The following is a 15,993-nucleotide window of genomic DNA, read 5'->3' as shown; positions in this document are numbered from 1 at the left end:
CGAACACTTTGACTGAAATGTGCAGGAGCTCCATCGGGCATGAACCACATGTTGGGTCGTACTTGTAAAGGCACATGTTCTAGCAGCACAGTTAGAGTATCCCGTATGAAATCACGATAACGTGCTCCGTTGAGCGTAGGTGGAAGAACATGGGGCCCAATCAAGACATCACCAACAGTGCCTGCCCAAACGTACTGCAGAGCAATGAGTCGCTTGTCAACACCAGCACCGAAGTCAACATTACCTTCCTTCAATTGGGCCAACTGGCGGTGAATCGAGGAAGTACAGTACATACTGACGAAACTAAACTGAGCTCTACCATGGAAATTAAGCGTTTCCGGACACATGTCCTCATAACATCTTTTCTTTATTTGTGTGTGAGGAATGTTTCCTGAACGTTTGGCCGTACCCTTTTGTAACACCCTGTATAAAAGAGTCTTCTCAATTTTGTTACACATACTTTTAAGACTGTGCTATAGTTTACTGTTCATAATAATTATGTACCTGTTACAATTCATCCTGATTATGACAGCATTATTTTCACAGAAATATCGGTATATTTTGTTTGCATTCTCTTTGTGACATGTTAATACAGATTTTCGTTGTAGAATAAATGTTGGTTTTCGTAATTCTGTACTGAAAAATTAAAGGAAGGCAATGGTGACGTAGGGCGATTTAAGTGCATAAAAATAAATCGGTAGACAAAATTTTTACAATAATTCCTGAATTTATTTCATCAAAAAAATATAAATATATGTAGTGTGAAACATACACGTTGTACAAAAAATGGACTAAGAAATGGACGCCTTCATCTCGATAAAAAACATTAATAAACTATGGAAAAATGTCCAGAGCTATCCACACGAGGTGAACTCTTGAGAGGTGTTACGTCCATTCGTACGTACACAGTATAGGTAAGTACGTTAACCGGAACGACGCCAGAAATTTTATCCAAGTTGGAAGTGGCTGGGTTTACAATAAATGTACCTCCACGAAACACCCCAGTCAGTAGCATAAAATTTCGGGCGTCAACAAGCAACAGATCTTAAGCCTCAGTACAGTAGAATAAATTAAATGTGTTAGCGATGGAAGACTGCCACAGAGAACCACCACATATCCTACAATTCTTCGCCACCGCTCGCAGCACATTCAGAGGACTCGCACCCGAACAGCTCCCCAGTGGGGCAGCTTGTGTTTATTCTGTTACATCGCGGCAGTAGTGGGTTTACCACTGCAGTAGTATCCGCCTGAGTCATCGCCTATAACGAGAGGAGCGGTTAGCCACGCTGCCGCCGTCCGTTTGTATGAAAAGCGAGGCAGGAATTAGAAATTTTAATTACGTATTGTCTGAGGGGACCGGCTACGTCTTATTGCTCAACGGGGCTGGAAGATTGCTGCCACGAGCTCGCTGCGAATTAAGGACGTGCGAGGTGAAGCAGAGAGATACGACGTCTGCTTGACCACGAAAAATAGAAGAAGGTTTGTGATGTGTAATACAGTCCTTGGCACGTTTACTTTCCTTGCACCGGTGGGTTGAAACTACCATCTGTGCATGCAGAAGCTTATTTCTGCAGTAGTAAGTGAAATGTGCAGAAGCAGAAACGGAAAGTAAGAGGCTACTTCGCAGTACAGAGCTAATATGCAGAGTCGCTGTCACTAACATCTATAGGGACGATGAGCAAAAACAATAAGCATTTTTCCTATAAGACCGAAAAACTACTAGTAACGGAAAAAGGAAAGGAAAGACACAAGAAAAGAGAGAGAAAGAGAAAGTGGGAGGGAGAGAGTAGGATTAATACAGTGCGCTACCAGATACCTAGGAAGAAGCGAAGAAACAAGTCACAAGGAATTGTACTATTCCTGTAGTAACACAGTTCCCAGAAATTGTATTATTCCTGTAGTAACACAGTTCCAAGAAATTGTACTGATTTTTGCTACATTCTACTATGCAATGCGATTGGAGACACAACTTGTAATAGGGAAGTCTATAAAATAAGCAAAGTAGAAATCATTGAACTAGTTACTAGAAGACACATGATCTATTCACAAAAAGGAAGAGAGGAAGATAAATGGGAAGAGACAGTTAAAGAGGAAGGAAGAGAAACACAACGACCTACCAGAGATTATAGAGGAAACATTCTAAATACTCTACCCTTACTTACAACAGAATGAATTATTATGCTTCTGGAGCAGTTCGAATCCAAGAAAGTAACTTGAACTTTCGATCCGTTTGAATGAACAAGTTAACAGGTGATGGTCGCCTGAAGTGGTCTACATGTGCCTCGGTCCATATAGATGGGAAGTTCTGGAGGCTGGTGGTTTAGTGTGGACGCTTCCAAAGCTGCGTCGTCCGAGTCCGTTGTCTACGTCGTCGTCGTCACCGCCGTCGTCACTGCCGCTGACACGTCCCCGTCTACTTCCTGCCGGCGTTCTCGGGCTGCGGCGGTTGGCTGGCGATGAAGTCGAGGGCGCGCTGGATCGCCGCTGGGATCGGTGGTGGAGTGGGCAGGTGGGCTCCCTGAGGCTGGAAGCCGTTTTCGTCGGCCGTGTAAGTGACGGTGTAGACGACGCCGTCAGGGCCGGTGTACGAGTACGACCCCTGGGCCACTTGGGTCTCCTGGTCGACGAAGCCCAGGTTCTTGACGAAGCCCTTCTCCTGGGCCAAGATGCCGTTGCCCGTCTCGTATCTGCCACACAGAAAAGGTCACACTGAGCAACTGCTCGTACGACAATCCCCTTGTCGTAGGTGTCATAATACAGCTTTTGGGGAAAGGCATGTAATACAATTAAAGTGGAGCTACTCACAGAGGTCCAGTTCAATTATCGTACGGCAGCGAAACTTCGCTGATATTCTACTACGTTAATACGGAACCGATTTACGCCGGAAAAAATAGTTCCTTTTTTCGCCAAGAGGTGAAAATCTGGCGCTGTGAACTCGAGAAAGATATGTAAAAAAATTTTCGTATATAATGCATTAAGGATGGGCAGATGATACCAAAAGAGTGAAAAAGGCGTATTTTTGAATTTATTATTAACCGATGCTTACACAGTTTGCTCCAATATCAGCACCGGAGATGTTAACACGGTGCTGTACAGCGCCAGATTTGCACCTGGTGACGAAAATTGGAACTACTTTTTTGCGGCATAATGTGGTTCCGCATTAACGTATTAGCATGTCAATCGACTTTCACTGCCATACGATACTTACAGCCGAAACTGGATCTCTGTGGCAGCTGTAGTTTACTTATAACCATCTGGTGCAGTATGTAAAAGTAAAGAGGTCCCAAAAAGAATGGAAGAGGACGAACAAAGAACTCGATTGAAAATAATGTATGGCGAGGGGCAGTCATCCTCCCCTAATTTTCAACCTGCACTACAAGGGTCTAATGATGGTCAGGAGTGGGATTAAAATTTAGAGTGGAAGGATATCAATAAGATTCGCTGGTGAAAGTGAGGACCAATTAAAAGACCTGTTGAATGGGATGAAAAGTCAAATGGGCACATAATACAGATTGACAGTAAAACCTAGGAGTAGAGGAAATGTTGTTATCTGTCAACTTACCATCAAACGGCATGAATATCAACAAAAGTAAAACACAGATGCCTAAGTATTTTCGAATTGCGTAAAGCAACACTGAAGAAAAGAGGTTAGAGACAGTAAAATGTAAACGATTCGGATAACAAGAGAATAGAAGTCTTGGAAATGTCGTGCTACAGGAGAGTACAAGATTAGACTAGTGTACGGGCAACTAATGAAGAAGTACTGAATAGGAATGTGGAGAAAAGAAATTTATGACACAGCTTCACTGAAAAACAGTATCATTTGAAAGAATACAGGTTCGGGCAAAGAGTATTAGTGAACTTGGTGATAAAGGGAAGTGTAGGAGGGGGCAGGTGGTAATAAGGTTAGAGTGGGAGACCATGATTTGGTACTAAAACGGTTTGAGCGGATTCAGTCTGACAAGTGACACACACATGAAAGACATGAATGTAACGTCTTCTAAATAGTGATAAATGTGAAAAGATTTACTGAAAGAATACTTTTCACAAGTAATTACTTTAGTTTCTGCTTTACTTCATAACCGTCCTCTCGCTAGTATATATTCAGATCCCACATCGGACAGTTTACTTAAAAAGGAATGATTCCAATACCAGTAGTGAGTCATTAAGATTACAGTAATTAGATGTAAACACAGAAAATGTTAAAAAATGAACAGAAAATTTAAACGGAAACTCAAAAGAGAGCTCCGACGTAAATTGTCTCGAGTATTGATAACGCATTTGGAAGTTTAGCGGTTAAACTTAAGCCTATGTCTCGTACTTACATTCACTACTCACGTCTCAGACAAAGCACTTCTTTCATTGAAGAAAGCTGTTAAATCGGTATCAGGCAAACCACAAGGAAAGCACCCTGTCATCGGAAGGCATGACTGTAAGAGAAACGCAATGCTTTCTTCCTTCGACCAACTTAAATACAACTGCCACAACTACGTCGTAAGTGAAACTTAGAGACTGAAGTTGTTTTACTGCAAATAACATAGCAGTTCCTTCCAGGGTAGTAATTTGTTAGTCATGGTTCTTACATTTCGTTGGTCATTTGATAATTTAAAATACTAAAATGATGTTGGTGGAATTAACCACGTATGTGATGGCGTCGATCGGAAAATAAGTAAATATTCGCAGTGTCGCTCTCGCCTGCCGCGTTAATCAATTACCGCGGACTTGCCTCTTTTACAATGAAGTGAGAGCGGAAGATGATTTTCTGTCTGAATCATTTACGGGCACATGACTTCAAATATTTCTTCGCCCTGCTAGATGTGCATTACCGAGCTGTTGACATATTACGAAGTCAGCACCTCGTTCCTGTAGCTGACCTAAGTGTGTCTCAATAGCAGACTTAGTAGGTTTTTTAAAGGTCGCCCAAGACAGTGTTTGTGGTAGCAGAAGAAGCGTTTTATTGAATTACCCATTGGCTACGGCATCCACCGACAGCGGTGTCGTGACTTTCAAAAAAACCGCTTGTGAAAGCAGGGCTCTCAGCTATACATTTTCTTCTACACCTGTCGCATTCTTTTTGCTGCGTAACCAAACACTACCGGCATGTTGTTTTATTATGTATCGATATAAGGTTATCGACAAATGTTGTGGTAAATAATCACGTCAATGTCACTTGATGTGTAGTACGATGTATTGGTGTGCTGCTACACCTGACAAATTGTTCCAGCTTTCACTTTGCAGCTCACACGCATAATGGCAGCAGCACATTTCGGAAAACTCTGGACGGTAGACGAAAACAATCTTGTGTTGCTTTCCGCAGTTCCTGAAGCTACACAAAGAGATACGTACGAGTCTACCTCTGGTGCTGTGAGAACATAGTGGGTCTGAAATGCTATCGCTTTACCACGCGGAATCGCGGGTGGGTCAACTGTGTTCACCTCTCTGCTGGAAAAGCGGTCTTGTGAATTGTCTTACGTCAGTGCGCATCCATAAAGAAGCAAATAACGGCCGGAGTAGTTTGTTACGACAGGTACGAGTCGAAGCCCCCTGCGGTTTGTAAGACGATCTGCCCAGAACGTAATCTGCAGTAGCCTATAGCGTGGTGGGCCAAGAGAAAGTCTTACAGAAGGAGATTTCTGTGACTTGAAAATAGATTTTAAGGATTGGGATCGTGGATATCCTTTTCCGGAAAGACACAGTGCCTCCTTTCTCGCCGCTGACACTCGTAGAAGTCGCCCGCTTAATTCCGGCTGACTTCTGCAAGTGCCATCTGGTATGTCAGTATTCCTTGGAGAAAGTTGCGCTACACTGAAACGCTGTATATAAATTTCACAGCTACCGCGCTGAAGTTCCGTCGTTGTAAGTTTCCATCTGGAGTGTCACATATTTCCAATCAACTCTGCCGAAATTTCACAGCTGCTGCCGGCTAAGTGTGCAATAGTAGATTTCACCAAAATATCAACGCAACGATCTCGTAAGTTACCGTTGCAATTTTGTTCAACGGCGGGTATCAATTTCCTTAAAATTATTACTACTAATCAACAGTGATTGCTTGCCATCCCTGTTTCTTCCACTATAGCAACGCGCAGGACAATGAATTTAATTTTGTTTTTAACCGTTTAGAAAAAGATACAAATATTGCTAACAGCGATTTGATTGTCTTACAACAAAACACAACAAAACACTGGCCTAAGATACAGCAACACTCTGTTTTCCACTACATTGTCAGTTGTGTACTTCTTGGACGCAAGCTAAAATTGTCGTTACTGCGTTTATTTAAGTCCATAGCGCTTAAGAAATATTAGATATTTTGAGCTTGATAACGAGTTTTGTAACCATAAATCAGCTCTACAATGAACTCTGGAGGCCCAAGATTTTCTGCTGTGGTTCACCAGCCACTCGGGTCAATTCCTATCACAAAGAAAAGCTATAGGAGACACCGATTTCTCGACCTCTAGGAAATAGTAACTATCCGCTGACATAATAGAACGAGAACTGGATGCCGATTTGTAAGGCACAGATAATCGATATTAGACAGAGTTTATGAAGACTTGCAACGAAATAAAGCAGACATCACCGATCACGTTTATTCGACACCACAGATAACGTTTATTCAGCATGGGACCTCTTCATCGTAGGTCACCCAGTTAGTACGAGATGTTTGTAAATTATGCACAGATACCCCTCTTGCAAATAACTCTTCCTGTAACTCAAAACCAGATCAAAATCTCAATAACAGTTTCTGAGATTTTTTTCCGGATTATGAGTCCGACGTAAGCTTGAAATGGCAAAAATATTTTTTACATGATATAATTACAAATTAACGAATCACTGAATGGAAGAAGAACTCTTCTTAGGCAATAAAAAATTAAGAAAAAACTTTTCTAGAGCTAGTCGGTTTCGGTAAGTTACTACCTTCAGATATTCAGAAAGGTTATTACAAACATCTTGTACCAGAAACACACAAAATTCTCCAAAATATCGTTCCTACAACGTAACTCGTCCTGCCTACCAGGGCGGCAGAAGAATTGCGATGTACGCAGAAATTTTCATCTTGACGTGCCAATGCGTCACTCATTTCATGTTTTATGTACCTCGAAATTAAATGGAAAGATTTTGTGTGTATCTGGCTTAAGATTTTTGTAATAATCTCTCTGAAGGTCTGAAGATGTTAACTTAATTTCACCGAAACCGGCTACCTACAATTAAGTTTTTATACCGATCTCGGCTAAGAAGTTCTTCTTCTCCTAGGTAATTACTACAGATCGCCCCCTCCAGTTCAACATGAGCAAAGTAATAAATTAACCACTTTCAGGTATTTTCCTTTACTTGTACTCTGAAATCTTCCTTTTAGCTATATTTCAACGGGATGGCTTTAATGAATGAGTTTGCGAGCTACACAAAATGGCTGTATATTTTGATCGCGGTGACCTACATCATAAAGGGACAGAAGACTTTAGTATGAGGCATAAATTTCAACTTGACACCTCTAACGTTCCTGATACCCAGCGATCTTCACAGACAGACAGACAAAGAAGTGATCTCATTAGGGTTCTGTTGTTACCACTGAGATATCTAATAATAAAAATGAGGATATTCTTGACAGAATTGGGAAGGAAAGGAATAAATGGAAAACACAAGCAGTAGAGATTAGAATGTAACCAGTAAATAAGCGAAGACTTATTTTTAAGACCTAGTCTGAGATGAAGCAGTTGACACAGGAATGGAAAATGTGGCGGACCTCGATGTTTGTAGAGTTGGCTTATTCTCTCTCGCCACACGGAGCACACGTGTAGGGGTCTTACCCGTATTCGTAGGATCCGTCGGCGGCTGCGTGCGGGACGTTATTGTAGGCGATTATGGGCACGGCCCTCAGGTCGGCAGGGCTCAAGTTGTACCTCTGGGCGATGGCAACCGCCAACAGGGCAGCGACGATCAGGGAGACCTGCAAACATAGGGAGGCGTCTAGAGTTGTCGGCGAGAACAGGGGACTGCAGAAAACATCTAGTCGTGTTCTGTAGTTTAGGAGTTTATAATATAAATGGTGGCGATGAGCCTTGACTGTGTTGCTCATGAGAGACAAGAATTCGTGGTACGTTATTTTGACACATAAATACAAAGAGATCTCTGTCAACAGTGTCAGGTTCAAATGGCTCTGAGCACTATGGGACTCAACTGCTGTGGTCATTAGTCCCCTAGAACTTAGAACTACTTAAACCTAACTAACCTAAGGACATCACACACATCCATGCCCAATGCAGGATTCGAACCTGCGACCGTAGCAGTCGCACGGTTCCAGACTGCGCGCCTAGAACCGCGAGACCACCGCCGCCGGCACAGTGTCAGGGGTTTAGACTTTGGTGACCAGTCTATTGATTAGTACAAAGTGTACGCCTCCAAAAATTGACTTTGTAAACAACCAACGTTACAGGAATTTAAAACACTGAGATTCATAGACGAATATGTACTATGAAAGTCACCACCGCTGCTCCCTTGCTCGCCATATATTGGTCTGTAAGATTCCTCAGACCTCTACGGACAAGCATTATCTGGTTGAGCGGCACCACGTTCCCGTCAATCAGTTGACGTCGCTTACAAAGCCTGCTTTCTATGACCTCAGCCACTCATTACAGTTTGTTCAACAAATGAAATGTTTGAAGGCGAGTGAGTCCGCCACCTGTGTACAACTTTTCGGTATGAACATTTCCACTTACGGCTGTCAACAAATTTCATCTGTAGCAATTACAGTTTAAATAATCATTATAAAACTAACATACTTGATCTTGCAGCGCACACTGTGTATGTCACAGGTGAGCTGCTTGAATCGGATCGAAGTCAATGGCGACATTAGCGTGAACAACTGGCGAAGTTGAAACTCTGTTGGCATACATGACTGACGAAACTAAAACTTGTAGACGCCCATAAGCGGGAATGATCATGTTCGATTGAAAAGTGCCTCTGTAACATAACTGACGACAAGAGAACAATGATCACACACAAATGATGGGAAGCTGAAAGACCAAACTGCATGCAAAATGTCCTGTGCCTTCAGCAATAACGTAATCTGAGACTCTCTGAATTTACAAGAAAATAAATTGGGAGAAGTTAATTCCTATTCCTTACATTATAAGAAAGATCTAGGTAAAATTTGACTTCAGTGGCGTGTGAATCAGTGAAAGAGGAGAATGAAACAAAAAGTGAAAAATATGATCAAACTGCAGAATTTTTGTTTCGTTGTTTATTACTCTGACTATTTCTCAAGACTATTCCTCCTTTTGAGAACCAAAAATTGAGACCGCGCTGTAGATTTGACATAGCTTATATACTGATAATGATTGTAGCTACCGCTTTCAACCTATCGTATTACACCTGGACGTTACAGCAAACAACTGAGTAGAGTACAGCACAAGTGTAGTGACAAGCTAGAAGAACGAAAGATACACTCTTCACATACAGTCAGCAATACATCCGACCAAATATCCTGATGAAAGTTTAGTGACCCTAACAGACAAAGCTTTCGAAAAGCACAGTGATGTCGAGAAATGCCCATAAAATTAAGGGATTGAAAGCCTATGTGAAAATATTTCTGCATTTGTTACTGTTTTAGTTTTCAGTCCTAAAATTTATGTATTTCTCTACGCTAGTCTATCTCGTGAAGCTCCTTCATCCCCGCACAACTATTGATATCTGCATTGTTTTGAACCTGCTTTACCTATTCAAACCTTGGTCTTTTTTAATAATATTTGGCCTGAATACTTCCCTCTAGTCTACTACTAACGATTTCTTCATACCTCAGAAAGTATCCTGTCAACCGATTCTCTCCTTTAGTCAAGTTGCGTCATAACTTCTGTTTTCCCTATTCGATTTTATAGCTCCTCATTGGCTTCTCGATTTACCTATGTAACCCAAGCATTCTTCTGTAGCACTACGTTTCAAGGGCTCCTTTTTTCTTCTTGCCTGAATTACTTACCGTCCACGTTTCATTTCCACACGTGGCTACCCTCTAGGCAAATATTTACAGAGAAAAATTCCCAACACAAGTTTAAATTAAATATTAAAATATGTGTCGCTTTCAAAAAGACTTCTCTTGGTGTTGCCAGCCTTCGTTTCATATCTTCTCTATCCTGCTTATTGTCAGACATTTTGCTGCCCTAATAGCAGAACTACCACTCTTAATCCACTCCAGTTTCGTCAGTGTCATCTGATTTATAACCAGTATACATCATTAACCTTGTTTTAGTTTTACACCATTTTAGAATAATAATTTAAAAATTAAATTTGGAGCTACTTCTCAAATTTTCGCAACGCAGTGCCCAGGTGGCGCAGTGGTTAGTGCATCAACCTAGTGAGCAAGCGATCTGAGTTCAAATCCTGGCCCTGGAACAAATTTTAATTCATCGCTTCGACCTGTTTTCATTATCAAAGATAAGTTGAAAATTAATATGTCTCTGGAATATGTAATTCATCTGATTAATTCCCGATTTGTGTTTCTTTCCAAAAAGCGAAAGACGTTCCAACTACTGAGCCAAACTATAATCCCAGGTCCTTTTTGAGTCCATCTGCCAAATTTCGTGAATGTTGGACCCATTCATTAGTAAAGAAACTTGAGGAACTTTGTCGGGAGCAGGCCCAGTAGCTGCTTACCCCCAGCCGCGGGACAGCTTCAACCTCGACCTGAGAAGACAGTACTCATTTCGCGGTGTAAATTAGTTTTACGTCCGAGTCTAGGACCTTGTTCCCTTTGGTGCGGTGTGTTCCGTCAGTGGGTCGCTGTGCGTTAATAATCCGGCCTTCCGACACACGTGCGTTCAGCCGACCGCAGACGCCTAACGGCGTACTAAGGGACGGATTTATGCGTGTCGGGTGATAAACAGCGACACGTAACGCGTTTGCCACTACCTACGCGTAGGCTTAGCGCCGCGGTCACTATGGAAGTTGCGAAGAATTAAATAAACGAAACTAAGAAGGTCCTCCTATATGTAAATGAGTATCTTGCTGGCACAATTTGTTTAATTAATCGCTCCCGAAACCGGTTTCCTTGTCCTCCTCCAGATACATTATGGAAGGATGGACGAGGTGTCCAGATGTTCCTAGAGAGCTAATTTGAATTTTTAGTGTTTGCGCGCAGCGACATGTCCTGTAAGATATATGGGCTGTCCGGATTTCCTTACATGCAACAGACAAATTCATCTACTAGAATCAACGAGTAATATTTTCTCTAATATAAGCACAAATCCAATGAGGTGACAACTAATCTTACTTGTACTGCTGCGTTAACCATTTACTTATAGTACTGTCGCAAGTTAATAAGTCAGCACACGGATATTGCTTGCCCATACGCGGGTATGAAAGTAGTTTCGCCTTCCTTTCTGGCTCTCAAAGCCAGCACACAAAATACACACGAATACATTTGAAGAGTTATAATTTTTTTCTCACAGTCATATAGAATATGTTGTTTCCGAACTCCTATATAAGTTTAGTGACTTAGACAGGCGAAGCCTATGTTCAACATCCTTGTTCGCTCTTCCTGGTTGAGGTTTGTAACGGTTACCCAAATCGCCTGAATGTTTTGCGGGTTGGTTCCTTTAGTAACACTTCCTTCTCTTTTCCTGCACCGTCTAGATAAGGAGCTATTGACCTCAATATCAATGCGGCTGTAAGCCCCAATCTATTTTTCTGCCCTCAACTCCCAGCCGTGATGCATCTGAAGTGGAAATAAAATGCCAGTATTACCTGAAACGTTTGGTAATTTAAGTTCTTTAAAGCTGTAGTCTCATAGCCTGTAACCGAGATCGGTAACGTGCTCTTATGTGATGGTACTGGAATCAGACGTAACGTGTTCGAATCCTGGTGGTGGAACAACTTTTCACTACCAACCTATGTCCGCCAAATGGAGGAGAGGTGGTGGTATAAATTTCCTGGTAGGCAGTTTTTCCGACGCTATCCCTGATTTAAAAATTCTAAATCTCTCTTTGTATTTCATGACGTGACGAAATGTGGCATTGTTGATGATAATCCAGCCAAGAATGGTTTAGGACATTCACATTTCCTGTACGATCAGAGATGACCATGAGTTAAAGATTGTTAACTTCTTGAATTATTTACGTTTATCCCTACGTTTTAGAGGCCTTCTTCAGTGTGGTCTATATAAATAAATAACCCCACTGAAGGTGATTTGCTACAGTGGCCGAAACATTGTTCTATACAAGGGTCTGACGAGGCAGCTACGTACACAATAAATCTTTCTTAAGAATACGTTAACCGCGGAATCCTTCGCTATCACGTTCAGTGGGTTGGTAATTACAACCTAGCTGAAAACAATGAAAGAAGTACCGTTGGTATCCGTTAATCTGCGGCCAAAATATCGAATTTGCTGCAGGAATCATTTGATAAAATTTGTTTCAGGACGCTCAACGGCAGTCTTTCAAAATATGGATTAAGTGCTTAGTCAGAGTAAACTCATCCCTTGTACGCAATATTGTTGGGAGAATGGCTCATGGACATATATTAACAACGTGAAAGCCTTTTTGGCAGTGAACAACACAGTGGTTGCTTATCTATTTATAAAAGTGGATAGTAAATACGATACATGTGGGCATACATGTCCACTTTTATACCCTTTCCTTAGATTTGTACTTGGATTAAGAAATATTTCTCGGTGTTAGTAGTCAATTTTAGTTACTCCTGCTTGTGCATGGTAAAATGCATGAAAGAAGCGTTCTGATTAAAATTTACAGATGTGGTCTTTGATCTGACGGCGAAGTTTTACTGGCACAAGTCTAGAAGAATACAAACAACAGTAGTACGATCTAGAAAAGAGTTGTAGGTACGAGTCTGTGAAACGGTAACCTGAAAACTTGCAGTCAGTTTCCTCTGCGCCTCGATTTTAGTTACACAATCCAGCAACACAATGCTGAGCTGTAGGTGACACATTCGGAAATTCTGGTAACTGCCGTTGACTGAGAGACGATCAGAAAACAGCCCTGCACACTGTATCATACGCGTCTGCGGGAGCCCTCGAGATCTCTAAAGACGCCGTCTTGACCCCAGTCACGCCGCTCTTAGCCACGAGGCGAACGCCCGACACGTAGTGCGTGAGACAGTAGTGACCTACCGGTGGTCTCCCATTCTGCAAGGGGCTAGTCGGACACGATGCTCACGGCTGATCTACTTTTTGAGGCAACTATTTAGATAATTTGGAGCATAACTGGTCTGCGACCACTTTGGCTTCACTGAAAGTCTCTTCCTCATTAAGAGTTAAGGCTTGGCTTAGATGCCTGTAGGGTAACAATTCTTAGAACAGTGGCAATTACCATAAATGGAAACATAATCTTGCCAATTCTATAGCCACCCGAAACCTCCATATTCCACTGAAACAAACAGGTAAGTACAAGCAGAGGAAGGCAGAAGATAGATGTCAGAAAATTATAACGATGGGTTGGACTGAATACATTACCTTATGAGAGTAGGCAAGAATTTTGGGAAAACAGAAACTCTCGAAAGGCAACTAGAATGCTGGGACTCTAGTTCAAAATGGTTCAAATGGCTCTAGGCACTATGGGACTTAACATCTGAGGGCGTCAGTCCCATAGACTTACAACCACTTAAACCAGACTAACCTAAAGATATCACACACATCCATGCCCGACGCGGGATTCGAACTTGCGACCACAGCAGCCGTGTGGCTACGGACTGAAGCGCCTAGAGCCGCTCGGCCACAGCGGCCGGTGGAATCCAGTTAGCAGCAAGTTACAAACCCACGTCAAAAATTTTATAAATATGTAAATCAACCGACAACTTTAGTCTTTTCTTCGACCGTTTTACAGTCTTTGATACATCTGTCAACAGTCAGGTTCCTAAAAAAGTTTCTATAATACAGACTGGGCAGTGAATGTTTTCAGATTCCGAAAAAAAAATTCCATTGTAATAAGTATGCGTCAAATCTTAGCTTCGTCGTGTTTTTGGAGATAACCAGATTTGAAATTGTTTCCCACACTACAACTATGCAAAATGTGCTAATTTACAGTAGTGGTATCTGTCTCTGTCAACCTTCCCATGGCATTTACACGGCGTTACAAGTGATCGCTAGGCGGAGATATCGAATTAAAGCTATCGAATTAATGTCGTGCTGATTGTGACGATACGCTGAGTTTTGATGGCTTCATATGTCCAATCGGACATGTATTACGTTTTCTGTGTTGTTCCCTCATTACTTGAGGCGAATGCTCGATTCTTCAAACAGACACGGCCAATGAAGTCCTCCCACATACAGTAGTCTGCAAATCCAATTATCTCGTAACGACGGAGAGTTATTTTTCTTTTTCTTTCAGAGCTCTTGGTCTCCACGTGTCTTACCTTACACCACTTGTTCTAAATCCCTACGAATCCTTATTTCATCATAACACATTGATTCCATCTGACGTCTTCGCCTAATTTCCTACGTTTCTACTTTTCTGACTGTTCTTCAGTCTCCAAGTCTCTGTTCCGTACTTACTCAGGTTCCTTACTCCAGTACGGCCAGCTGAGAACTGTTCTTTGCACATTGTCATTAACGAACAAGAGTTTCTTGTCTAACGTCATCACTGCCCTCAGAAAATTTCCAATAAAATACATTAGATGGAACGAATGAATTTAATCGAGGTGATAACATGCTAACACAGATTGCGTGTCGGGAGAATCCCAGTTCGGCTGTAGAGATTTTTTTTAGTTGTTTTCCAAAAAACACCTGATACGTTACAGAACGATTCTTGAAAAACTGAGTCCAACAAAATTTCATTTCAGTCATTCACAAAACAACCTTCCATTCTGAAACAGGAAGAGACCACAAACTCAAACCTTCCTACCTTAGAACTGAATCAGATGCTGTAGTTTATATTTATCAGGGATACTCTGCTCTAGAATGCAGCGTCGTGTCATTTCGCAAACTTCTCACAATGATTTCGTATCGTCTGCCCTGACCTATGTAGCGATAGATCGGTAAACTAAGCGAAATATCGCAGTGGTTGTGACTATCTTCGGTACCAACAAGGCTTATATCCACTTTCTGGCCATTCGTTTTATGTTATCTTAACCAGAAGACACTTTATAATCATCCATGGAAGAAGCAGCCCGAAATATCGTTGTCCAGCTAAGGAAGTTCCGCATCTAAACTCGATCACGAGGTGGCATTATTAAAATCCGGCCTCACTTGAAACGTAAACAACGACTAGAGAAGGTAACATGTTATGAGTTACTACAATGCGCGATGTTCCTTTAGGAAGTTCTTTAGTAGTCGACATTTAAAAGGCTCTGCTTCGGTTTTTCTTCAGGACTCTTCTATTATTTCCTATGTTAGACCAGCCGGGTAGATTGAAAGAGTCCTGAACCTTAGCGGAGTGAGCGAAACATTTGCTGTCGAAGAAGAAGTTTGAAGAGGTCCATGTCAGGCCTTAACAGCTTAGAAAATGTTTACCTTCAATGACCGCGAAAGCCCGTCGACTTATATAATAAATAACGAAGTCGTAGCGGCATCGCTATATAATTCTGAATCTGCAAGTCAAAAATCACATATACATTAAAGCAGAAGTGTATCCGAAAATGGAGTGTCCCACGAGTGGGTCACAAGACAACCGTATCAGAACAGTGGGCGAGTTCGTACCAGCTTCATCATGTCTGCGGCTGCGGCTTTGGAGCTCGGTCGTAGGTGGAAGGCGTCGATGTGGACTGTACTGCCGAACGTGTGGCGCGCGTATTTATACTCGGCGGGCGACGGGGACGGCGGCGGCGGCAGCGGCGACGCGGGGGCAGGTGTCCACAGGAGAGGTGTGGGGGCGGGGGGCGTGATGCAACGCCGGCGCGTCTTCACTGAGGAGCGTCCGAGACCGCACCGCCCCCAGCCACGCCGCTCCGGCGTTTTTCGCAACCCGCCTTCACCCATAACCCGGTCGGACCCCTACACCACCGACACCGTTGCCTCGCGTCGTTCCCTGCACCGCGCTAACAATTTCCTCCGCCCAA

General features: G+C 42.4%; 1 protein-coding gene across 1 annotated transcript; it reads right to left on the bottom strand.

Moving 5' to 3' along the window:
* Nucleotides 1–707: 707 nt before the first annotated feature.
* On the bottom strand, nt 708–15,697 carry LOC126284704 (endocuticle structural glycoprotein ABD-4-like). The gene is made up of 3 exons (XM_049983834.1): nt 15,635–15,697; nt 7,803–7,942; nt 708–2,687 (listed from the first exon to the last, which is right to left on the bottom strand). The coding sequence occupies exons 1-3, from the start codon at nt 15,644–15,646 to the stop codon at nt 2,414–2,416; spliced, it is 426 nt and encodes a 141-aa protein (XP_049839791.1). The 5' UTR covers nt 15,647–15,697; the 3' UTR covers nt 708–2,413.
* Between the last annotated feature and the right edge of the window lie 296 nt (nt 15,698–15,993).

The sequence above is a fragment of the Schistocerca gregaria genome, chromosome 8 (genome assembly GCF_023897955.1).
Source record: "Schistocerca gregaria isolate iqSchGreg1 chromosome 8, iqSchGreg1.2, whole genome shotgun sequence".
Classification (NCBI taxonomy): domain Eukaryota; kingdom Metazoa; phylum Arthropoda; class Insecta; order Orthoptera; family Acrididae; genus Schistocerca; species Schistocerca gregaria.
Note: the sequence above shows the minus strand (reverse complement) of the source record. Positions and strands in the feature narration are given on the sequence as shown.